Source organism: Grampus griseus (genome assembly GCF_964374135.1).
Source record: "Grampus griseus genome assembly, chromosome: 2".
Taxonomy (NCBI): domain Eukaryota; kingdom Metazoa; phylum Chordata; class Mammalia; order Artiodactyla; family Delphinidae; genus Grampus; species Grampus griseus.
This window is the reverse complement of record NC_139018.1, coordinates 31,602,707-31,629,691: the sequence shown is the minus strand read 5'-3', so window position 1 is coordinate 31,629,691 and position 26,985 is coordinate 31,602,707. Positions and strand designations below refer to the sequence as shown.

Below are 26,985 nucleotides of genomic sequence, written 5' to 3'. Positions count from 1 at the left end.
GAGGGGTTACGGTGAAGGGGAGCTACTCTTCACTGCAGTGCATGGGCTTCTCATTGAGGTGGCTTCTCTTGTTGTGGAACATGGGCTCTAGGTGCACGGGCTTCAGTAATTGTGGCACGTTGGCTCAGTAGTTGTGGTTCATGGGTTCTAGAGTGCAGGCTCAGTAGTTGTGGCGCACCTGCTTAGTTGGTCTTCAGTGTTTGGGATCTTCCCGGGCCAGGGCTCGAACCTGTGTCCCCTGCATTAGCAAGTGGATTCTTAACCACTGCACCACCTGGGAAGTCCCCTGTATCATTATTTTAGATGCGCATTTAAGTGATATCATATGATACTTGTGTTTCCCTATCTGACTTACTTCATTTAGAATGATAATCTCAAGGTCCACCCATGTTGCTGCCAATGCCATTATTTCATTCTTTTTTATGGCTGAGCAATATTCAATTATATATATAATGGAATATTTTTTATATATGCATATATCCATTCATTCTTCTTTATCCATTCATCTGTTGATGGACACTTAGGTTGCTTACATGTCTTGGCTACTGGAAATAGTGCTGCTATGAAAATTGGGGTGCATGTATCTTTTCAAATTAGAGGTTTTGTCTTTTCTGGATATATGCCCAGGAGTGGGATTGCTGGATCATATGGTAACTCTACTTTTAGTTTTTTAAGGGACCTCCATATTGTTTTCTAAAGTGGCTGTACCAATTTGGAAACTTTGTAGACTTTTTGATGATGGCCATTCTGACTGGTGTGAGGTGATATCTCAGTGTAGTTTTGATTCACATTTCTCTAATAATTAGTGATGTTGAGCATCTTTTCATGTGCCCATTGGCCATCTGTATGTCTTCTTTGGAGAAATGTCTATTTAGGTTTTCTGTCCATTTTATTTTTATTGGGTTGTTTTTTTGTTATTGAGCTGTATAAGCTATTTGTATATTTTTTGAAAATAAGCCCTTGTCGTTCATGTTGTTTGCAAATATTTTCTCCCATTCCATAAGTTGTCTTTTCATTTTGTTTATGGTTTCCTTCACTGTGCAAGAGCTTATAAGTTTGATCAGGTGCCATTTGTTTATTTGTAGGTTTTTGATTTGTGGTTACCATGGGGTTCAATATATTATTACATCTACTTGTTTTAAACTGATAGTCATTTAAGTTCAAACACATTCTAAAGGATCTACAGTTTTTACCCCCCTCCCCAAGGTTTTGAAATTAGATGAAACAGTTAACTGTCTTGTGTTTTACATCTTTATACCTACCCCTTAATTGTTTACTGTGTTACAGTTGATTTAAAAATTTTTGTATTTTAAACTTTGCACTAGCTTATTTAAGTGGTTGATTCACAGCCTTCAGTATATGTTTGCCTTTACTAATGGAATTTTTCTTTTCTAAAAATTCTTACTTCTTGTTGTAGCCTTTCCTTTTCCACCTAAATAAGACCCGTTAACGCCTCTTGTAGGGTTGGTTTAGTGCTGGTGTACTCTTTTAGTTTTGCTTGTCTGAGAAGTTCTTTATCTCCTTCAATTCTGAATGTTAACCTTGCTGGATAGAGAATCCTAGGTTGTAGATTTTCCTCTTTCAGCACTTTAAATATATCATGCCACTCCCTTCTGGCCTATGAAATTTCTGCTGAAAATTCAGCTGATAGCCTTATGGGGGCTTTCTTGCATGTTACTCTTTGTTTTTCTCTGCAGCCTTTAAAATTCTCTATCTTTAACTTTTGTCATTTAATTATTATATGCCTTGTTGTGGGTCTCTTTGCGTTCGTCTTTGTTGGGACTCTGTGCTTCTTGCGCCTGTTTCTTTCTTCAGCTTCAGGACATTTTCAGCCGTAATTTCATCAAATATATTTTTGGCCATTTTCTTTTTCTCTTCTCCTTTTGGGATCTCTGTAATGTGTATATTAATACATTTGACATTGTCTCAGAATTCCCTTAAAATTTGGGGGTTTTTTTCTGTTCTGATTAGGTGATTTCCATTATTCTACCTTCCAGATCGCTTATGTGTTCTTCTGTATCACTGTGTCTGCTGTTAATTCCTTCTAGTGTATTTTGCATTTCAGTTATTTTATTCTTCAACTCTGGTTCTTTTTTATTTCTAGTTCCTTATTAAAATTCCATGTTCATCTATTCTTTTCCCAAGTTCAATTAGCATGCTTATTACTAAAGTTTTGAACTTTTATCTGGTAAATTATTTATCTCTTTTTCATTAGTTGGTTTTTTTCAGGTTTGTTTTTTCTTATTCTTTTATTTGAAACATATTCCTCTGTCTTCTCATTTTGTTTAATTTTCTCTATTTCTATGAAATTAGGTGAAACAGTTAACTGTCTTGGTCTTAAAGACATGTCCTGTGTGGGGGCATCCCTATGCAGTCTACATGTGCCCAGTGGCTTTGCTGGGAAACTGGGATCTGAAGTGAGCACTGGCTGTGTCATCCTCTGGGGTGTGCTGGCCACCACTGCCTTGGTGGGAGGTATGGCTGGAGTTTCAGGGGCTAGAGTCAATTCCAGGTGTAAGCCTGAGCCTCTCCCATGCTTAATGTTCAGCACTCCCTGTCAGGAGTGGAGGCAGTGTCCAAAGGGCTGGAGCAGGAGCCCTGAGGGAGTTGGGTTTCTCCAGGTTGTGATGGCAGTCCCCACCTTGGTTTGGGGTGTGGCTGGGTCCTGAGGGCTTAGGACTGTTCTTCTGTGCTCATTTCACTTTTTCCCAGGTGTGCATACCCTGGTTAGAGGCTAGGTCAGAGCTGGAGGGGTTGGCATCACATTACTGAGTTTATTTCACCCCCCACTCTCTGAGTATGCACAGGGACACACGCTCCAGTGATGGTGTTTTCCGTCATGGAGTTAGTTTTGCTCCCTCCCAAGTGTGTGCACTGATGCATGTGCTGGCAGTGGCTGCCTCTGTCCTGGTCAGAGGCAGGGCCAGCGTCTGAGCCAGCTCCATTCCCTCTAAGTGTGTACACTCTTGTTGGCAATGGCAGCCTCTACCTTAGTGGAGAGAAAGAGTGGCTGGGGCAGGAGCTCAGTGCAGGCTGGGGAGGGGAGCTGGGAACAGGTGCCGGGGCAGTTCTGGCAGGCCAGCCAGAACCCCAGGCAGTTTTCAATCTGCTGCCTCCACACTGTGACTGTGAGTGAGCAAGTCTGTGCATGTGTTCTTTAAGAGCAGAGTCTCGGTTTCTTATAGTCGTCTGGTTAAGTCTCACTGGTTTTCAAACCAGCTAAGGGGGCTCATCTTCTTGGTGTTGGACCCCAGGGCTGTGGTTCCTAAGATGTGGCTCAAAGCTCTCACCCCCCAGGAAGATCCCCGAACCTGTGATATCCCCCTCCTCTTGTGTGTCCCCTGCTAGGGATGTGGGTCCCAACCAAATCACTTCTCCTCTCTTCCTAACAGACTCTGGGTGGATCTTTATTTACATTCTTGGTTGTGGAAGAGCTTTCTTGCTAGTCCCCAGGTCTATTTCAGTGAGAGTCTCTCTATATGCACTTGTAGTTTTGATGTGTTGATGAGGGAAGGTGAGCTCAGCATCCTCCTACTCTACCATCTTGATCTCTGCCACAACTGAATATTTTTATTTAAAAATAAAGAAGAAAACCCGCCACCACCTTCCATAGTAAACAGAAATAAACTCAAGATGCATCACAGATGCAACTATAAAAGTTAAAACAAAAGAACTCTCCCCAAAATAGGGGGAAATCTATGTAATATTAGGGTAAGCAATAATTTTATACAGCATACAAAAAGCACTAACCATAAAATAATTGGTAAATTAGATTTAATCAAAATTAAAATTCTCTGTTCTCCCAAGACACTGGTGAGAAAATGACTGGGAGAAAATATTCAATGTACATATACATGAAAACACTTCCAAAAGAAGACATAAAAATGGTTAGTAAATACATGAAAAAAATGCTCAAGGTCATTAGTCATAAGGGAAATGCAAGTTAAACCACAGGTATATACCACTACAAATCTACCAAAATGGTACAATTAAAAGTCTGATGGCACCAGGAGTCTGGAGGGTAGAGTAACTGGAGTACTCAACCATTGTTGGTGGGAGTTTCAACTGTTATAACGACTTTGGAACACATTTTCGGCAGTTTCTCATAAGATGAAATATACACTTATTCTATGCCCAATAACTCTACTCTTGGATGTTTACCCGGCAAAAATTAAACACATGTTCTCCAAAAGACTTGTATATGCATGTCCATTGCAGCTTTACTTACAAACAGGTAAAATACTGGAAACAACCCAAAGATTCATTAACAGATGATTGAAAAAACAAGTTTTGTTAGAATCATATAATGGAATACTGCTGATACAAGCAACAACATGGATGAATCTCAGAAAGAAAAAAAAAGCCAAGTGAACAAAGCAAGACTCAGATAATACTATTTGATTGAATTTATATGAAATTCTAGAATAGGCTACATTCTATAGTGACAGAAATCATATCAGTGGCTGCATAAGGTAGAGAATAGGGGCACTGACTGCTCAGGGGCACAAGGAAATTTGGGAGGTAATGGTATTGATCCATATGTTGATACATATGTATTATGTGTCAAAACTCATCATACTGTTACACTTAGAGTGGGTGCATTCATGATATTGTATATAAATTATACATGAATAAGTCGACCAAAAAATCATGAATTCATATTAATACTTTCTTTCAAAATGAAAGATAATAAAATTTTAATTTGACTTCTTTGATTGCTTACTTGTAACTTTTTTCTGTTACATTAACTTTGCTACCTTTTGCTTTATCCTATGCTGTATATCAAATACAGTCAAAGTAATTATACCAATATTATTACTAACAATAAGACTGTTTGAAAGTCACTTGAAACAATTCTTTTGTCTGTGTGGTTATGTCATCAACATGATATGTGTTTAGGTTTATTTATTTGTTTCCAATTTTGAGTAATTGGTATTTTAGGGGTCAATTTTTCTTTATATCAGTCATTTACATGATCTCAAACTGAACCATATAACCAGTGCTGTTCAAATAAGTCTTATTTCTATTCTGAACTCTCCCCCATCTTATTTTCCCTATTCCCCTCTAAGTAACCATTTTATTAACTTTTGGTTTATTTTTCCAATCTTTCTTTTTTTTGCAAATAAAAGAAAATAAATGTGCCTATCTGAACCAATCCTCTTTCTTACAAAAAGAGCAGCTGTATATTACATGTAACGTGATGAATATAGCGTTGTATCCCTTAAGAACAGGTCCTGGAGATCACGTCATATCAGTGTATGGAAATCGTGCTTATCCATTTTAAATGTTGCCACGTATCCATTGTGTGGAAGTATCATATTTTATTCAACTAGTCCTCTGTGGGTAGGCATTGGTGTGGGTAGGCTCCCAATCTTTTGCCATTATATGCCACAAATAACCTTATACCAAAGTAATTTCAAAGTTTTGAAGTATATCTTTAGGATAAAATTCCAGAAGGATTGCTGAGTGCAAGGTTAAGTGCACATGTATTTTTGCTGAATATCAACAAATTCCACTCCATAGAGGTTCTACCAGTTGTCTTTACCACCTGCACTGTATGTGAATTTTGTTCCCCATAATCTCACCAAGAGAGTGTGATACATTTGGTAGCTTAGAGAGGGCTGCAACTTCTTTGACCCTACTCCCCTTGATATGTGGGGTCTATTTATATCCCTGTAACAGTTAATTCTATGTACCATATTGACTGGGCTAAGGGATGCCCAGATAGCTGCTAAAACATGATTTCTGAGTGTGTCTGTATTTCTGGAAGAGATTAGCATTTGAATCAGTAGACTTAGTAAAAAAAAAAAAAAGGTCACCCTCACCAGTGCAGCTGGGCATCATCCAATCATTGAGGGCCTGAATAAAACAAAAAGGCAGAGAGGAAGGGTGAATTTGCTTTCTCTGCTTGAGCTGAGACACCCCTTTATGCCACCCTCGGACATCAGTTCTGGTTCTCAAGCCTTCAGATTTGGACTGGGTCTTACACTATCAGCTCCTCTGATTCTTAGGCCTTAGACTCAGAATGAATTACACCACCGGCTTTCCTCGTTCTCCAGCTTGCAGATGGCAGACTGTGGGACTTCTTGGGGTCTATAATCACGTGAGCACATATACTACCAGTTTTATTTCTCTAAAAAACCTGGACTAATATGGATTTTGATACCAGGAGTGGCTTTAGAGGAACAGAATTTTAAAGATGAGTTTTCTGAATTGGTTCTGGCGTTGCTGAAATTGGCTCTCTAATCTGATTAAAGACTCTAATAACTCTTTCCAGTAGTAAAGAGAGTACTGATAGTCTGTGGTGAACTGTTGATTAAAGATAGGTAATATATCTGCATCGGAAACTCCTAATCAACCACTCTATGAAGCAAAGAGAGAAGTGGATACTTTTGGATATTTTTTTAAAACTAAGGGATAAATGACATTGGTTGGTTGCCTAATGTTGCTGGACAAAGTGGTGAAAGAAAAGCATGAACCCAGGGATTCCAATTCCCAGCTCAGGCACTCCGTAAGTGCTCTAAGAGCTCCTACGCACGCCCTGAAGTAGAGCCTTATCTCTAGGAGTCACAGGGCTGAAACTGGTGAAAATGAAATACAGAAACTCATTTTGAGATAGGCTGAATTACAACACAAATTGAACTCCCAGCCTCACTGTTCAAGTGAAGGGACTGATTAGGAAAGAACGAGATCCTGTAAGTTAGGATGGGATGTGTGAGAAGACCCTGATGAAACTGTGGAAACTGAGCCTTCTCTAGTGAGTCTTCCTAACCAGGGGAAGAGTTCTCCCCCACACACACACCCAGTAGCAGCAGCCTCCCCACCCACAGTGGTAGCAGCTTCTCCATCTCTATCTGAGGGGATTAACCCTGCATTGCCTGAGGAAACAGTAATGGCCTCCCCTGAGATAGCTGCCACGGAAAACAATGCTGATTCTCCTCAGGACCCACCCCACTACACGCTCTGCTTCTGGACCTACAACTAGAGTCAAGACTTAGCAGACCTCTAGAGGTGAGGTACAAAGTGTGACCCATAAGGGTGTGTACTACACTTCATGAGAACTATTTGAGTTTTCTAATCTATACAAGCAGATGTCCAGGGAACATGTGTGGGAATGGACTCTGAGGGTGTAGGATAATGCTGAAGGGAATGTAAAGTTGGATCAGGCTGAATTTATTGGTATGGGCTCACTAAGCTGAGATTCTGCATTTCATGTTGCAGCTTGGGGAGTTAGAAAGGGCTCTAACTGGAAATACCCAGCCTCTCTTGGTTTAATGTAAAGGAAGGGATTCAGAGGCTTAGGGAGACTGAAATGTTAGAGTGAACTTGTCATTTAAGACTTACTCACCCACACTGAAGGGGTTCAGAGGACATACCTTTCACTAATATTTTGAGAAATAAATTTATGAGGGGAGCCTAACATCCTTGAAGGGCTCCATGATGGCTCTTCCCTGGAGGACAGATCTTAGAGTGGGAACCACGGCCACTCAATTGGGAAGCCTAAATGCAATAGGAATATACGTATCCTAGGGTGGCAGGGGCCAAGTGGTGGCACTCAAGCACCAAAGACAAGGAAGGCAAGATTACCATAATGAACAGTAGAGACAAAGCAGCAATCAGAAAAGTCAGACTCATGCAAACTTTTGGTCTTGGTGAGTTAATCACGATGTTCCTAGAAGAGAAATGGAAATTCTCTCTTGATCTAAATAAGCAGAAAAGCTCTAAGTCAAGTGAACAAAAGTCACTTAACTCAGAAAAACAGAGAGTCACAGCCATTCAATCAATTCCCAGAGTTAAGCCAGTTTACAGACCCCAAACCCCTTGAATGAATGGGAGACCAGTTCCCCTTGAGGAAGGACCCTGATACACTAATGAAAATTTGTACAGTTAACTTTTCTCCCAGCCTTCCCTAGAGGGACCTGTGGCCCTTTACCAGGGTAACTGTACATTGGGGGAAAGGAAATAATCATACCTTTCAGAGACTACCAGACAGTGGATCTGAACTGACACTGATTCCCGAAGACCCAAAACATCACTGTGGCCCTCCAGTCAGATTAGGTGCTCATGGAGGTCAGGTGGTCAATGGAGCTTTAGCTCAGGCCCATCTCACAGTAGGTCCAGTGGCTCTCTGAACCCACCCTGTGGTTATTTACCCAGTTGCAGAATACATAATTGGAAAAGACATATTAGCAGCTGGAAAAATCCTCACATTGGTTCCCTACTTATGCAGTGAGGGCTATTATGGTAGAAAAGGCTAAGTGGAAGCTATTAGTACTGTCTCTACCTAGGAAAATAATAAACCAAAAGTAATACCACATCCCTCGAAGGATCACAGATACTACTGCCACTATCGAGGACTTGGAAGGATGCAGGGGTGGTGATTCACACCACATCCTCATTCATCTCTATTTGGCCTGTGCAAAAGACAGGTGGATCTTGGAGAATGACAGTGGATTACTTTATTGTAAGCTTAACCAGGTGGTGCCTCCAATTGCAGGTGCTGTACCAGATATGGTTTCATCGCTTGAGCAAATTAACACATCCCGGGGTACCTGGTATGCAGCTATTGATGTGGCAAATGTCTTTTTCTCCATACTTGTCCATAAGGTCCGCCAGCAGCAGTTTGCTTTCAACTGGCAAGGTTAGCAATGCACATACACTGTTCTCCCTCAGAGGCATATCAACCCTCCAGCCCTATTCATAATTTAGTTTGCAGGGATCTCAATCACCTTTCCCTTCCACGGGATATCATACTGGCCCATTATATTGATGATATTATGTTGATTACACCTAGTGAGTGAGTAGTAGTAACAACCCTAGGCTAATTGGTAAGACATTTGCGTGTCAGAGGGTGGGAAATAAATCTGACTAAAATTCACTTCTACCTCAGTGAAATTTATAGGGGTCCTGTGGTATGGAGCATGTCAATATATCACTTCTAAGATAAAGAGGAAGTGGAATCTGGCTTTCCTACAACCAAGAAAGAGGCTCAGTACCTAGTGGTCCTCTTTGGATTTCGGAGGCAACATATTCCTTCCTCATTTGGTGTGTTACTCCAGTCCATTTACTAAGTGACCTGAAAAACTGTTAGTTTTGAGTGGGGCCCAGAAGAAGAGAAGGCTCTGCCCCAGGTCCAGGCTGCTGTGCAAACTGCTCTGCCACTTGGGCCATATGATCCAGCACATCCAATGGCGCTTGAAGTCTCTCTGGCAGGTACGGACACCGTTTGGAGCCTTTGTCAGGCTCCTATAGGTAAATCACACTGCAGGCCTTTAAGATTTTGGAGCAATGCCGTGCCATCACCTTCGGATGACTGCTCTCCTTCTGAGAAACAGCTCTTGGCGTATTAGTGGGCCATAGTAGCTACTGAATGCTTGATGATGGGCCACCAAGTTGCCCATCATGAAATGGGTATTATCTGACCCACCACGCCATAAAGTGGGCCTGCACAGTACACTCCATCATCAAATGGAACTGATATATACAAAGTCAGGCCCAAGCAGGGGAGCCTCATGGGGAGTTCCCTGTGATCAGTTGACAGGGGAAGAGAAGATCTGGGCCTGGTTTAGAGATGGTTCTGCATGATATACATGCACCACCTGAATGTGGACAGCTGCAACACTACGGCCTTTCTCTGGGACATCCCTGAAGGATAGTGGTGAAGAGAAATTCTCTCAGTGGACAGAACTTTGGGGAGTTCACTTAGTTGTGCACATTGCTTACAAGGAGAAAAGGCCAGATCTGTGATTATATACCAATTCATGGGCTGTGACCAAAGGTTTGTCTGCATGGTTAGGGACATGGAAGAAATATGATTTGAAAATTGGTGACAAAGAAATATGGGAAAGAGGTATGTGGATAGACCTCTCTGAATGGTCAAAAAACATGAAGATATTTGTGTCCCATGTGAATGCTCACCAAAAGCTTACATCAGCAGAGGATTTTAATAACCGAGTGGACAGGATGACCCATTCTGTTGATACCAGTCAGCCTCTTTCCCCAGCCACCCGTCATCACCCAATGGGCTCATTAACAAACTGGCCATGGTGGCAGGGCAGGGTTGGCAGTTATACATGGGCTTTGCAACATGGACATCCACTCACCAAGGATGACTAAGCTACGGCCACCAATAACTGCCCAATCTTCAGTGGCAGAGACCAACACTGAGCCCCAAATATGGCAACATTTCCTGCAGTGATCAGACAGCTACCTGGTGGGTGCATGCCAGAAGAGGGTTCATTACACTGGACTGCTTCCTGTACAGAAGGGGAAGCATTTTATTCTTACTGGAGTAGACACTCTGGATGTAATTTTCCCTCCCTGCACCCAATGCTTCTGCCAAAGATACCAACCATGGACTTACAGAATGCCTTATCCACCACCATGGTATTCCACACAGCATTGCTTCTGATCAAGGAACTCACTTCATAGGAAAAAAAAAAGTGGCAATTGGTCCATGCTTATAGAATTCACTGGTCTTACCATGTTCCCCACCATCCTGAAGCAGTTGTCTTGACAGAATGGTGGAATGGCCTTTTGAAGACTCAGTTATAGTGCCAGCTAGGTGGCCATACCTTACAGGGCTGGAGCAAGGGTCTCCAGAATGCTGTATATGCCCTGAATCAACGTCCAATATATGGTGCTGTTTCTCCCAAACCCAGGATTCATGAGTCCAGGAATCAAGGTGGAAATGGAATTGACACCACTCATTATTTTTTATTTTTTAAATTTTATTTATTTATTTATTTTTGGCTGTGTTGGGTCTTCATTTCTGTGTGAGGGCTTTCTCTAGTTGCGTTGAGTGGAGGCCACTCTTCATCGCGGTGCGCGGGCCTCTCACTATCGTGGTCTCTCTTGTTGAGGAGCACAGGCTCCAGATGCCCAGGCTCAGTAGTTGTGGCTCATGGGCCTAGTTGCTCCGCAGCATGTGGGATCTTCCCAGACCAGGGCTCGAACCCGTGTCCCCTGCATTAGCAGGCAGATTCTCCACCACTGCGCCACCAGGAAAGCCCAACACCACTCATTATTAACCTTAGTGACCCACTAGCAAAGTTTTTGCTTCCTGTTTCCATGACTTTACTCTTTGCTGGCCTAGAGGTCTTAGTCCTAGAGGGAGGAATGCTTCCACCAGGAGACACAACAATGATTCTATTAACTGGAAGTTAAGATTGCCATCTGCCATCATCAAAACATCTACAAACAATAAATGCTGGAGAGGGTGTGGGAAAAGGGAACACTCTTGCACTGCTGGTGGGAATGTAAATTGATACAGCCACTATGGAGAACAGTATGGAGGTTCCTTAAAAAACTACAAATAGAACTACCATACAACCCAGCAATCCCACTACTGGGCATATACCCTGAGAAAACCATAATTAGAAAAGAGTCATGTACCACAATGTTCATTGCAGCTCTATTTACAATAGCCAGGACATGGAAGCAACCTAAGTGTCCATCATCGGATGAATGGATAAAGAAGATGTGGCACATATATACAATGGAATATTACTCAGCCATAAAAAGAAACGAAATTGAGTTACTTGTACTGAGGTGGATGGACCTAGAGCCTGTCATACAGAGTGAAGTAAGTCAGAAAGAGAAAAACACATACCGTATGCTAACACATATATATGGAATCTAAAAAAAAAAAAAAAGAAGTCTCTGAAGAACCTAGGGGCAGGATAGGAATAAAGACGCAGACATAGAGAATGGACTTGAGGACATGGGGAGGGGGAAGGGTAAGCTGGAACGCAGTGAGAGAGTGGCGTGGACATATATACACTACCAAATGTAAAATAGATAGCTAGTGGGAAGCAGCCACATAGCACAGGGAGATCAGCTCGATGCTTTGTGTCTACCTAGAGGGGTGGGATAGTGAGGGTGGGAGGGAGATGCAAGAGGGAGGAGATATGGATATATATGTATATGTATAACTGATTCACTTTGTTATAAATCAGAAACTAACACACCATTGTAAAGCAATTATACGCCAATAAAGATGTTTAAAAAGAAAAGAAAAGAAAAAAAGACTGCCACCTGGCCAGTTTGGGCTCCTCATGCCTCTGAATCAATAGGCAACGAATGGAACTATGGTGATGGCTGGGGTGATTGATCCTGATTACCCAGGGGAAATTGGACTACTTCTCCACAGTAAAGGTAAGGAAGAGTAGGTCTGGAACACAGGAAATAGCTTAGGGTGTCTCAGTATTACCATGCCCTGTTATTAAGGTCAATGGAAAACTATAACAACCCAATCCAGCATTGGCCCAGACCCTTCAGGAATAAAGGTTTGGATCACCCCACCAGGTAAAGAACAATGATTAGATGAAGTACTTGCTGAAGGCAAAGGGAACAGAGTGGGTGGTAAAAGAAGATGGTCATAAATACCAGCTACAACCATGTGACCAGTTATAGAAACAAGGACTGTAATACGTTGCGAGTATGTTCTTATTTTTATATGAATACATTTGCATTCATATTTCCTGTTTGTTTTCTTTCCTTTCTTTTTCCTTGTTATTTCCTCTTATTCCCTTAACATGTAGCATAAGACATATTGAATTTATATCATAGTATCTCATTATTAATTTCACATCATAGTATTTAAGTTACCGGATATCAGGAAGAACAAACATCCCTGAGGGCTTTACTTCCTCTTCTGGGGAAAGGATAAATATATAAATCACCATATCCTGTTGGTTCTGTTTCTCTGCTGAACCCTAATACAAGTACCATTCCATGATGGGTTGTACACACTAAACCAGAGGCCTCTACATGGGTGGGAACCAGGGGCTGGAAGGAGAAGTGGCACCACTTACCATCACTACCTATGACTCACTGAGGTGGTTCGTGCCTCCTGTCCCCTGCAACTCTAGGCTCTGCAGGGTCACCAAATGGGTCATACTTTCACAGTAGGACAAAGCTGGAGTCCCACCTGGGCATTTGGGGCTCCCTGTGTCCCTGCAGTAGCAAGAAGAGGTGTCACAGTCTTGACAGGCATACTGGAGCCTAATCATTGAGAGGAGGTAGGGCATATGTGTGGAACCCAGGTGATCTCCTTAGGTGCCTCTTTGTATTTTCTAGCTCTATTGCTACTATAAATGGATAGATTCAGCAATCCGAGCCTGAGAAAGACATGGTGACCAGGCACTCGGGTGCTTTAAAGATAAGGGCCTGGGTAATAACACAGGGTTAACATCCAACCCAAGTCATCAGAATGCTATCTAGAGATGAGGGAAACTAGAACAGATAGTGGAGAGACAGTATCAACTTTAGCCCCAGAACCAAACACGGTACTAGGGTCTCTGCTTCATCCCACTAACCTCCCTCTTCTATGGTTCCCCACAGGCAGAGATGCCTGCCAGAATCCTGGAGGAGCTGTTTCCAGAACATATAAAGAAAAGTTGATCAGAGCAATGCAAAGACCAGACTGTGGAATTTCCCAATGAGCCACCTTCATCCTCCTCCCAGGAAAGTCTTGCTGACCAGCTGCTGGGATTACGATCAGCACAGAGCCTCCAGATGTTAGCTCTTTGGGGTCAGTCTCAGTTGCTGGGAGGTGCACGGCCAAGCTCTTACCCTTCCCAGGGCACTCACATCCAGTGAATAAGCAAGAGGAGGGAATGAAGACCAGGCCATTTTGGACCAATCCAAGACTAGTCTGTCAGGCAATATTCATCCTAGAGCTTGCTGCCAGGTTGGCCAAGGCTGAAATGTGAAATGGCCAAGGCTATTTCTCATCTGCACAACTGACTTCATCAACCTTTCTCTCTAACCTTTAATTCAGTGTCTGCTACTGGAGAACTCAAACTATCATAATGAAGTAACTACTGAAAGCACCTAGATGTCCTAGGGCCAAGGGAACAAAGGAAAGAGGTTGGGTTCATTCAAGTACTGGTGATTTAAGGAGGCCCCCTGCAGAGCAGGCACCAAGACCTCTAAGGAGAGCAAGTGACTAGCTGATGCTGGTGCTTCAGCAACTCAGAGGAGGACCACACTGCTAACCCCAGAGCTGCAACTCTGATCTCTGAAAGTATCAGTGGTCATCTGGTGTTGGTACTTCTAATGAAGAATGAGGGTAGTTCTAACAGGGTCAACAAAACTGCAATCCAAAGCCAAATGTGGCTACCAAAATGACAGAGTAACTCTTAGCACACAAGAAAGTAAACTCCCTGCTCCCTTCATCCACCATTCCAGGCTACTTCTACTGCCCCCTTTTGGCACAGCTACCTGGAAAAGAGCTGGCAAAGCAGCAACGGGGTATGTAGCGGCACATCCCGGACATTACATTTTAAGAATACAAAGGTGGGAGGAGGTTTACAACTGATGAGACATTAGCTTAAAAATGTGACTTTGCCATGCCTTTGCTCAGGAAACATAAAGAGATGACTTCCAGGAAAAAAAATGAACTTTTAATATTGCTTAACACACTGAAGAGTAAGTAAGAACATGCTAGGAATCCTTCCGTGAAATATTAATGCTTATGATTCTGACATGAGGGATCCTTAAATTTTTCTTGAAACAGTCAGACATGCCCTAATACTTCTCTACTATTAAAAGAAAAACCAGAGATTTAAAAAAAAATGAAGCAGGAGCCTTAGTCACCTTCTTCCTCCTCAGTCTCTTTTTCTTCCATCGTTTCTGCCTCCTCCTTTTTATGTTTCTCATAAAGCACAAAGATGCAACGTAAAAATAAACAAGTCAAAGGAATAAGCCACAATAATGGCTGTTTTCCCTTCTCCTTCAGTCCTGTCTCTTCTGCTTGGGGATTAAAAGGTGGGCCACTACTATTACTACCTCCATTGCCTTGCTGTTCACAGTAGGGAGGTGCCCATCCAGGATTGCAGTGGCATTGCTGTTTATTATTGCAGATCCCCTTCATATGGCAGGTCTCAGGCTGACAGGCTTGTGGTACACGAACCATACTGACACACTTGTTGCGGATACATATCTTTCCTGGACCACACATTGTGCCGTCTTTCACTTGACCGATATCAGATATGGACATCCCTATATGATAATCAGTGCCCCAACAAGTGGTGTCATTGAAGTGAAGCTGATGCACTGTGGAATGTTCTATCAGATTAGGAATTACTCCCACATTTTCACACTGAACTCTCCCACACAGGATATCAGGGGATGCACATTTTACGTACTGTGTGTCTTTGATACCACAGTGACCAAATCGATTTCCTTGGGTGTTGATTTCTTTGTAGCAACTCTGAGGTGCACTCCTTGCATCTTTGCCAAATATCTCCCTGCACTGTTCATCATGGTTATTACAGCTCTTTTGATAGCAGTAGGCACCATCACTACAGGGAATCCCATCCTGCACATATACATCTTCTGGGCACTGATGGGATGTCCCATTGCACCACTCTGGAAGGTCACATTCACTGACCTGTTTTCTGCACAAAGTCCCTGATGACATGACCTTGCAGTCTTTACAACAAAGCCCGAAAGCACAAGCAGCTCCAGGCTTCAGAGTGCAATTCAACAGACAGCAGGGATCATTTCTGCACTGCTCTATGGTTCCACAGTCACACTCCTCTCCTTCTTCAACCACTAGGTTCCCACAATACTTCAGCCTAAAGATATTCCCTGGATGTGGAGGAGAGTAAAGACATAATCCATTACTGATAAGATTGTCCCAATACTCGGCATAACTGCAGTTGCTGAATTTATTTGTCACCTCTCTGGCAGGAAACATTATGCACCACTGAAGTTCACACACACACCATTCAGTATCATGCTGCATACCTAAATTATGACCAAGTTCATGGGTCACAACAATTGCAAAAGCATACAGACTCTCGTCTTCAAAAACATTAACTCCACTATTAAAAGGACGCTGGCATATTCCACCAACATAGGCAAGTCCAAGCGTTATGCCAAACGATTTCTTTATGAAAAGATGGGCCGCATCATGTGACAGTCGGTGATCAAGGCTAAAATACTTCCAAACAGAAAAATCCTCCAAAAGCTTATCTATGTTATCGATGGGAACTGGGTTTCCTTTAGTCCAGACTTCAAGCCCAGTTAAAATTACAACAAGTTCCAAAGAGTGATACAAGCTACCTATTATATTGACAACATCAAGTATTTCACGCTGCACTACGGACACATTACTTTCCGAGTGAACGAATCGAAGATTGTCCACAACCACTACCAACTCAAGAAAACGCAAGTGGGTCCACCAGCCTGTGTAAGAACTTTGCATCAGAGTGAAATTATGCAACTCTTGCAACTCCAGTTGGCGTGCTATATCCTCTTCTGTTAACCCACATCTCATAGGTGGGAACTGTGTATCATCACTGTCTATCTTATACACCCAGTGTTCAAATGTGGCAGAAAACCTAACTGGTTCAATTTCATAAGCAAGATCATTTATCTGTAGTATTCCTCGAAAACCTCCAGAACAAGTACTGAGGGCAACCAGGGACTTGGGAACCCCCTCCACATAACCATGATAGTAGCAGTCATCAGGAACAAAAGGCTGATCCTGGCGGAGGGCACGCTGGTCTGTGTAGGTGAACACTGGGAGGTATCTGGAAACCAAGAACTTCTTGACCCTCATGTGGGCAATGTGTCTCTGGCCCCCAAACCGCAGGCTGTAGGAGAGCCAGCCCGGAGCCTTTGCATTTCTGCCCCTGCCAGTCACCTTCAAGGGGATCACCAGTTCTGGAGGGGAGAAGTGCTGGGAGGCCCTGGCCTGAGAGTGGTCAGAAATGAACAAAGACACCCCAAATGAGAGCAGCAGAAGAGTGGCTCTGATGTGCACCAGGGCCTCACCCACTGCCATTATGGAGGCATCTGTTTAGGGCTGAAGAGGGCAGGGCATCAGGCGCTACTGGTCTGGCTCCTCCCTCTGAGCTGTTCAGGGTGCAGGGCTGACCTTTATGGATCTATGTCCTGGAAGAGGTGAACCATCAGAGCTTCAGTGCTGAAAGTGAAAACAGAAAGAAGAGCTAGGATGGGGTGGTTGGGGCAGGGAGGGTGGGGGGCTGGAGAGAGAGAAGAAGGTGATTTCAATTGGGACAAGGCTTGAATCAATAAAATTCCTGAGATTGTTTCATATATAAGTAAGGGCAAGGGGTGGGGGAAGAGCAGGTTACCTGGGAAAGAGATGAAGGAAATGCGTCATAGGTTGGTAATTATTGAACCTGATAAAGATTCATTATATACTGTTCTCTAAACATGTACACTGGCATGACATTTTCCCTACTAAAAAGATTGACATCTGACTCCCAATTTCTCCTCTACCCAAAAATCTACTGATACTCTGCTAGCTTCAGTAAGCATGTAGACAGCCCATCCACAGCTCACCATTTTTTTTATCCCTTTATTCAGACAGTTTGATCCATCTTTCCTTCTCTTCTACAGACATCTTATCTAGCCCCCACTTCTGTTTGAGGTTAGCAGTCAAACTAAGCCTCACTTAATGGACTCATTAGTTTTGTGAGACTCCTCCAATCAAGACAAATTTTTATTTTATAACGCATTCTTACCTGCAGAAAATCCCTGTACATTCAAAGGAAGGCATCCATACTGACGGTGTAATAGGGAAAGGGGCTGCTATTTGGGCACAGCCCCATTGCCTCCAATCACAGCATGGAAGCAGCAGCCTTCTCTCCACCCAGCCCAGCTGCATCATGTTCTGAATCATTAGAGACTCATCTTGGCTGTGTAAATACAGATTCCATTCTATATTTTACATGGCTGGTGAGTTAGCTGAATTCTCTAGAGAAAGCTGGACTGAAGAATTTAAAACTAGAATCAGTTCACTAAAATGTTCAAAGACTACAATTTGAATGGACTTTCTTCATACCTGTTAAAAACATAAATTTTACCTCAGGTAAAAGCTAATTTCACTCATTTTCTGATTTTCAGTTAAAAGTATCAATAATTTGTGCTTCCCTGGTGATGCAGTGGTTAAGAATCCACCTGCCAATGCAGGGGACACAGGTTCGATCCCTGGTCTGGGAAGATCCCACATGCCATGGAGCAACTAAGCCCGTGTGCCACAACTACTGAGCCTGTGCTCTAGAGTCCACAAGCCACAACTACTGAGCCCGTGAACCACAACTACTGAAGCCCATGTGCCTAGAGCCTGTGCTTCGCAACAAGAGAAGCCACTGCAACGAGAAGCCCGCAAACTCGCAACAAAGAGTAGCCCCTGCTCACTGCAACTAGACAAAGCCCATGAGCAGCAACAAAGACCCACCACAGACAGATAAATAAATAAATAAAATTTAAAAGTATCAATAATTTGCTTAATATTTAAAAACAAAAGTTAAAAAAAATTGGAGACACATTTGAACACATATTGGTGGCCGAATATTCTAAATAAGGACACAAATGGGTTCAGTAGTAGAGAGCGTAAGAAATATCCTCAGCATTATGATGTCAAAAACACCTGCACACTCCTGGATACTTTTCCAGAACTAATGTATGAATACTGGAAGCCAAGAATACTAGATGAAACCTCTTAGGGAAAGCACCTCTGATATAGGTGAAATCCTAGTGACCAGATTTCCTTTCCATGTCTCTCTTCATGATATCCCTGGCTACAGATTTGGGAGTATTAAGATGGAAATGTGTGAGTTGGAAGAGGATTATTAAAGCATTATAAAGAGGAAAATAACCTATATTAAGCTTCATCAGAAATATGTGGTAATAATAGAAAATTTCATTGCCAAGAATCTTTGAGTCATACCAGTCTTTGTCACTATTGCACTATTCCAAAGACAAGTCCTGAAGGACCATCACATTACCATTAATTACGTGAACTGGTGTCACACAAAAGCCCTTCCTCTCTAGCATTACCTGTACTTCAAGCAGTGTAAGAATCTTCTTCTGTATCAGTAATTAACTCTTCTATTTCCAGCAGCTATTTCAAACTCCCCAAAACCCCTATTTTACCTTGTCTCCACACACTCTTAGTCACAGCTATTTCAGTGTTTCAAAAACTTAGGTCACAAACCATTCAGGGTCACGAAATCCATTTAGTGAGCCACAACTAAATAAAACAACAGAAAACATCAGAGAGCTTCACACAGATCAGTATCACCTGCTATTACCTGTCACCACAGAAGCTACAGCAGCATTCTGCTGACACATCTTACGCTGATTATCAATTATTTTCTGAACCCCAAAACTAAATTTTTTTTTTTTTTTTTTGCGGTAGGCGGGCCTCTCACTGTTGTGGCCTCTCCCGTTGCGGAGCACAGGCTCCAGACGCGAAGGCTCAGCGGCCATGGCTCACGGGCCTAGCTACTCCGTGGCATGTGGGATCTTCCTGGACTGGGGCACGAACCCGTGTCCCCTGCATTGGCAGGCGGACTCTCAACCACTGCGCCTCCAGGGAAGCCCCCAAAACTAAAATTTATACTTTGTCTATGTAGCTGAAGATGGGAATCTGCACATTATATTACCCCATTTCTAGCTGGCTTCCTGAAGAGTTTTGTCAAGAAGGGCATGAGAGGGAGAATAAAAGGCAAAACGAAAGGACATGGGGCTCTACCTGTTTGCCTGCTGTTACTTTCAGTGACCACCACCTGCAATGGGATCTTGCTCTGGTGGCAAGAGTCAGTTACCACATTCCCAGAACCAGCTCCATCAAGCCCTATCAAAGGTACCCAGGGGACAGTGCCCCCTCCTCAGAAGTCTGAAAACCAGATGTACAGAGCCATCTTCCAGTACCCTGGGCAACCCACACCAGCCAGCCAGTGTCTCTTTCTCAGATGTTCCCTGGCTATACCACAAATCTCCTTGATACAAGCCCCATAAAAGAGCACACACCCCTTCTCTGATATCTGAGTCAGAGTTTTAGAGGACCTTTTTCCAAGTCCTTAAGGAACCAGCACCAGCTCAGCATTACCTTATAGTAGGTACAGCTATCAACTCCACAAAACCCCTTTTCTGAGTTCCAAAATTACCAGCATCACCTGGGCTTGTAATGCCCTATCTTCTACACTCCAGGTCCAGACATATGAGGCCCATTGTGACAGCTTCTAGGTTATGATAACCCCAACCTCTTCCCTTTGTTCCCCCAATCTTACGGGTAGAACTCCTTCTGGCAACTCATACTTCTGTGTACCTCAGTGTCCCCTTTTTTCCCTTTTCAGTCCTCTATTACCTTTTCAAGAATTCCCTATAGTAATTGCTCTTGGTGGGTTTCTCTTTTCTGAACTAGATCTTGACGGATACAGGACTTGGTACCAAGAGTGCTGCCAAGAGAGACAGACAAGATGGGACTCTGGGATTGGCTTGGGTATGTTCATGGCCTTAACACAACACTGAACTCCTTTTTTTTTTTTTTTTGGGCGGTACGCGGGCCTCTCACTGTTGTGGCCTCTCCCATTGTGGAGCACAGGCTCCGGACACGCAGGCTCAGCGGCCATGGCTCACAGGCCTAGCCGCTCTGCGGCATGTGGGATCTTCCCGGACCGGGGCATGAACCCATGTCCCCTGCATCGGCAGGCGGACTCTCAACCACTGCACCACTAGGGAAGCCCTGAACTCCTTTTGAATGGGGAATGGGCACATAGTAACACCACAATTAATTAAATTACTACTCACGTTGATTGTGATGAAGTGCCCTACTGAAGCAAGTGTGTGGGGGACCAAGGGAGGGCTGTGATGATGCCTATAAGTATCTCAAGGACTGAGGTGTGGAATAGCTATACTAAATTCTAATGGAGATTTTGCAAAATGAGGTTCAAGGCTCTAAATTCTCAGCTCAGATTTCTGATAATGGTGGACAACGCCCCCGCCCCCCCTCCCCCAAATCTCTCTTTTAGCCACATGGCCAACTTCAAAGAAAATCAAAATTTAACTGTGGAGTTACAGAATCACAGAGTAAGCTGAATACAGAGATTTGCCAAGACTGTAGTGGGAAATCTGATTGAGACGGGAAAAAACCTTGACACTTGAAAAGAGGAATTCCAGGTGGACTGGATTGGTTCTGAGTATCTAGATGCTCCCAAGTACCCCTGATTCTCCTTTACCAGGGACGGAGACTACACCTTTCCTGTCTGAGACGTCTAACCACCTCTAGCTGGAGATGCTGTAATTATCTCAGCTGGGAAAATTTTCCTGCTAGGGGATGCCTAGTATCCTCAAGACATACTCCTACTGCCCCTTATTGGCTCTAAATGCAAATCAGAATCTAATTCAACATGCTCCAGAGAAAAAGGTTCAACGTCTGAATTGAGAGGAAAGAAAAGGTACTCTAAAATAATAACAATAGTTTACTAATTTATATTGGCAAAAGAAAGGAAATAAACCATATTAGTAGCAGAAAAGACGAAGTGGTTACAGAGATAAAGATATACCTAATAGGATAAAATTCAAGAAGAATTTGTATCTACTTAACAAATAGCTTTGAAATACATAAAGCGAACACTGACAAAACAAAAAGGAGAGGGCTTCCCTGGTGGCGCAGTGGTTGAGAGTCTGCCTGCCGATGCAGGGGACACGGGTTCGTGCCCCGGTCCGGGAAGATCCCACGTGCTGCGGAGTGGCTGGGCCCGTGAGCCAGGGCTGCTGAGCCTGCACGTCCAGAGCCTATGCTCCACAATGGGAGAGGCCACAACAGTGAGAGGCCCACTTACCGCAAAAAAAAAAAAAAAAAAAAAAAAGGAGAAAGAGAAAAATTCAAAATCTACTTGTACGTATTAGCACACTGTCAGCAATGGATAGAACAACCACCCCCCCCCCAAAAAATGAATAAGGAAGTAGAAGATTTAAGCAAAGATAATCAAGTTAATCAAGTTAACCTAACTGATACATATAAAACACCCATCAAAAAAAGTGAGATGACAAAGAAATATGTTAAAGATGAAGGAGCAAGGTAAGAACCTACAAGACCAAATAAATGAAGAGGAAATAGGCAACCTACCTGAAAAAGAATTCAGAGTAATGATAGTAAAGATGATCCAAAATCTCAGAAATAGAATGGAGGCGTGGATTGAGAAAATATAAGAAAAGTTTAACAAAGATCTAGAGGAACTAAAGAACAAACAAACAGAGGTAAATAACACAATAACTGACATGAAAAATACACCAGAAGGAATCAATAGCGGAATAACTAAGGTAGAAGAACAAATAGTGAGCTGGAAAATAGAATGGTAGAAATAACTGCCAAGGAGCAGAATAAAGAAAAAAGAATGAAAAGAATTGAAGACCGTCTCAGAGCCCTCTGGGACAACATTAAAGGCACCAATATTTGAATTATAGGGATCCCAGAAGAAGAAGAGAAAAAGAAAGGGTCTTAGAAAATATTCAAAGAGATTATAGTGAAAAACTTCCATAACATGGGAAAGGAAATAGCTACCCAAGTCCAGGTAGTGCAGAGAGTCCCATACAGGATAAACCCTAGGCGAAACACACCAAGACAAATATTAATCAAAATAATAAAAATTAAATTCAAAGAAAAAATATTAAACGCAGCAAGGGAAAAGCAAAAAATAACATAAAAGGGAATCCCCATAAGGTTATCAGCTGATTTTTCAGCAGAAACTCTGCAGGCCAGAAGGGAGTGGCAGGATATATTTAAAGTGATGAAAGAGAAAAACCTACAACCAAGATTACTACCCAGCAAGGATCTCATTCAGATTTGATGGAGAAATTAAAACTTTTACAGACAAGCAAAAGTTGAGAGAGTTCAGCACCACCAAACCAGCTTTACAACAAATGCTAAAGGAACTTCTCTAGGCAAGAAGCACAAGAGAAGGAAAAGACCTACAATAACGAACCCAAAACAATTTAGAAAATGGAAATAGGAACATACATATCGATAATTACCTTAAATGTAAATGGATTCAGTGCTCCAAACAAAAGACACAGACTGGCTGAATGGAGACAAAAACAAGACCCGTATAAATGCTGTCTACAAGAGACCCATTTCAGACCTAGGGACACATACAGACTGAAAATGAGGGGATGGAAAAAGATATTCCATTCAAATGGAAATCAAAAGAAAGCTGGAGTAGCAATACGCATATCAGATAAAATAGACTTTAAAATAAAGACTGTTACAAGAGATACGGAAGGACACTACATAATGATCAAGGGATCAATCCAAGAAGATATAACAATTATAAATATTTATGCACCCAACATAGGCGCACCTCAATACAAAAAGCAAATGCTAACAAAAATAAAAAGGGAAATCAACAGTAACACAGTAATAGTGGGGGACTTAACACCCCACTTACACCAATGGACAGATCATCCAAACAGAAAATTAATAAGGAAACACAAGCTTTAAATGACACAATAGACCAGATAGATTAACTGATATTTACAGGACATTCCACCCCAAAGTGGCAGAATACACTTTCTTCTCAAGTGCACATGGAACATTCTCCAGGATAGATCACATCTTGGGTCACAAATCAAGTCTTGGAAAATTTAAGAAAATTGAAACCATATCAAGCATATTTTCCAACCACAACACTATGGGATTAGAAATCAATTACAGAAACAAAAAAACTGTAAAAAGCACAAACACATGGAGGCTAAACAGTGTGCTACTAAATAAGAGATCACTGAAGAAATCAAAGTAAAAAATACATAGAAACAAATGACAGTGAAAACACAATGACCCAAACATATGGGATGCAGCAAAAGCAGTTCTAAGAGGGAAGTTTATAGCAATTCAATCTCACTTCAAGAAACAGCTCAAAAAAATAATTTAACTTTATACCTAAAGGAACTAGAGAAAGAAGAACAAACAAAACCCAAAGTCAGTAGAAGGAAAGAAATCATGAAGGTCAGAGCAGAAAGAATTGAAATAGAAATGAAGAAAACAATGGCAAAGATCAATAAAACTAAAAGTTGGTTCTTTGAGAAGATAAACAAAATGGATAAACCTTTAGCCAGACTCACCAAGAAAAAAAACGGAGAGGACACAAATCAATAAAATTAGAAATGAAAAAGGAGAAATTACAATGACACCACAGAAGTACAAAGGATTAAAAGAGACTACTACAAGTAACTATATGCCAATAAAATGGACGACCTCAAAGAAATGGACAAATTCTTGGAAAGGTACAATTTCCCAAGACTGAACTAGGAAGAATTAGAAAATATAAATAGACCTATCACAAATAATGAAATGGAAACTGTAATTAAATGTTTTCCAACAAACAAAAATCCAGGACCAGATCGCTTCACAGGCGAATTCTATCAAACATTTAGAGAAGAGCTAACACCTATCTTTCTCAATCTCTTCCAAAAAATTGCAGAGGGAGGAACACTCCAAAATTCGTTCTACGAGGCCACCATCGCCCTGATACCAAAACCAGAAAAAGATATCACAAAAAAGAGAAAATTACAAACCAATATTACTGATGAACATAGATGCAAAAATCCTCAACAAAATGCCAGCAAACAGAATCCAACAACACATTAAAAGAATCATACACCATGATCAAGTGGGGTTTATCCCAGGAATGCAAGGATTCTTCAATATATGCAAATCAATCCATGTGATACACCATATTAACAAATTAAGGAATAAAAACCATATGATCATCTCAATTGAAGCAGAAAAAGCTTTTGACAAAATTCAACACCCATTTATGACAAAAACTCTCCAAAAAACGGGCATAGAGGGAACCTACCTCAACATAATAGGCCATATACGACAAACCAACAGCAAACATTATTCTCAATGGTGAAAAACTGAAAGCATCTCCTCTAAGGTCAGGAACAAGACAAGGATGTCCACTCTCACCACTCTTATTCAACATAGTTTTGGAAATCCTAGCCATGGTAATCAGAGAAGAAAAAGAAAAAATAGGAATCAAAATTGGAAAAGAAGTAAAACTGTCGCTGTTTGCAGATGACGTGATACTCTACATAGAAAATCCTAAAGATGCCACCAGAAGACTACTAGACCTAATCAGTGAATTTGGTTAGGTTGCAGGATAGAAAATTAATGCACAGAAATCTCTTGCATTCCTATACATGAACAATGAAAGATCAGAAAGAGAAATTAAGGAAACAATCCCATTCACTACAGCAACAAAAGGAATAAAATACCTAGGAATAAATCTACCTAGGGAGGCAAAAAACTTTACTCAGAAAACTATAGGACACTGATGAAAGAAGTCAACGATGACACAAACAGATGGAGAGATATACCATGTTCTTGGATTGGAAGAATCAATACTGTGAAAATGACTATACTACCCAAAGCAAACTACAGATTCAATGCAATCCCTATCAAATTACCAAAGGCATTTTATACAGAACTAGAACAAAAAATTTTAAAATTTGTATGGAGACACAAAAGACCCCAAATAGCCAAAGCAATCTGGAGGAAAAAAAACGGAGCTGGAGGAATCAGACTCCCTGGCTTCAGACTATACTACAAAGCTACAGTAATCAAGACAATATAGTACTGGCACAAAAACAGAAATAGAGATCAATGCAACAGGATAGAAAGCCCAGTGTTAAACCCACACACCTATATCAACTAATCTATGACAAAGGAGGCAAGGATATACAATGGAGAAAAGAAAGTCTCTTCAATAAGTGGTGCTGGGAAAACTGGACAGCTACATGTAAAAGAATGAAATTAGAACACTCCCTAACACCATAAACAAAAATAAACTCAAAATGGATTAAAGACCTAAATGTAAGGCTGCACACTATAAAAACTCTTAGAGGAAAACACTCTTTGACATAAATCACAGTAAGATCTTTTTTGACCCACCTCCTAGAGTAATGGAAATAAAAACAAAATAAACAAATGGGACCTAATGAAACTTAAAAGCTTTTGCACAGCAAAGGATACTATAAACAAGACAAAAAGACAACCCTCAGAATGGGAGAGAATATTTGCAAACCAATCAACAAAGGATTAACCTCCAAAATATATAAATGGCTCGTGCAGCTCAATATTAAAAAAACAAACAACCCAATCAAAAAATGGGCAGAGGACCTAAATAGGCATTTCTCCAAAGAAGACATACAGATGGCCAAGAGGCACATGAAAAGCTGCTCAACATCACTAATTATTAGAGAAATGCAAATCAAAACTACAATGAGGTATCACCTCACATGGTTAGAATGGGCATCATCAGAAAATCTAAAAACAACAAATGCTGGAGAGGGTGTAGAGAAAAGGGAACCCTCCTACACTGTTGGTGGGAATGTAATTTGATACAGCCACTATGGAGAACAGTATGGAGGTTCCTTAAAAAACTAAAAATAGGGCTTCCCTGGTGGCGCAGTGGTTGAGAGTCTGCCTGCCGATGCAGGGGACACAGGTTTGTGCCCCGGTCCGGGAGGATTCCACATGCCACAGAGCGGCTGGGCCCGTGAGCCATGGCCACTGAGCCTGTGCGTCCGGAGCCTGTGCTCCGCAACGGGAGAGGCCACAACAGTGAGAGGCCTGTGTAACGCAAAAAACAAAAAAACAAAACAAAAATACTAAAAAATAGAATTACCATATGACCCAGCAATTCCACTACTGGGCATATACCCATAGAAGACCATAATTCAAAAAGACACATGCACCCCAATGTTCATTGCAGCACGAGTTACAATAGCCAGGACATGGAAGCAACCTAGATGCCCATAGACAGACAAATGGATAAAGAAGATGTAGTACATATATACAATGCAACATTACTCAGCCATAAAAAGGAACAAAATTGGGTCATTTGTAGAGACGTGAATGGACCTAGACTGTCATACAGAGTGAAGTAAGTCACAAAGAGAAAAACAAATATCGTATATTAACGCATATATGTGGAATCTAGAAAAACTGTACAGATGAACTAGTTCGCAAGGCAGAAATAGAAACACAGATGTAGAAAACAAATGCATGGACACCAAGCGGGGAAAGCCGGGGGAGGGTGTGACTTGGGAGATTGGGATTGACATATATACACTAATATGTATAAAATAGATACTTAATAGGAACCTGCTGTATAAAAATAAATAAATAAAAATGTTTAAAAAAGAAAGAAA

At 41.7% G+C, this 26,985-nt stretch overlaps 2 protein-coding genes across 2 annotated transcripts in view; both read right to left on the bottom strand.

Moving 5' to 3' along the window:
* Nucleotides 1–5,643: 5,643 nt before the first annotated feature.
* MED6 (mediator complex subunit 6) overlaps nt 5,644–26,985 on the bottom strand; it is a 69,920-nt gene continuing 48,578 nt past the window's right edge. The window contains exon 9 of the mRNA XM_082648036.1: nt 5,644–5,859. Coding sequence (XP_082504162.1) covers nt 5,841–5,859 — 19 coding nt within the window. The 3' untranslated portion in view covers nt 5,644–5,840. The remainder of the gene's footprint in view (nt 5,860–26,985) is intronic.
* On the bottom strand, nt 14,499–16,837 carry LOC309819005 (disintegrin and metalloproteinase domain-containing protein 20-like). The gene has a single exon (XM_082649072.1). It carries the CDS (start codon nt 16,796–16,798, stop codon nt 14,594–14,596), a length of 2,205 nt encoding a protein of 734 aa, XP_082505198.1. The 5' UTR covers nt 16,799–16,837; the 3' UTR covers nt 14,499–14,593.

What these genes read in the sequence shown, in the direction of transcription:
- LOC309819005 (XM_082649072.1), bottom strand. Translation starts at nt 16,798, where the DNA reads ATGGCAGTGGGTGAGGCCCTGGTGCACATCAGAGCCACTCTTCTGCTG.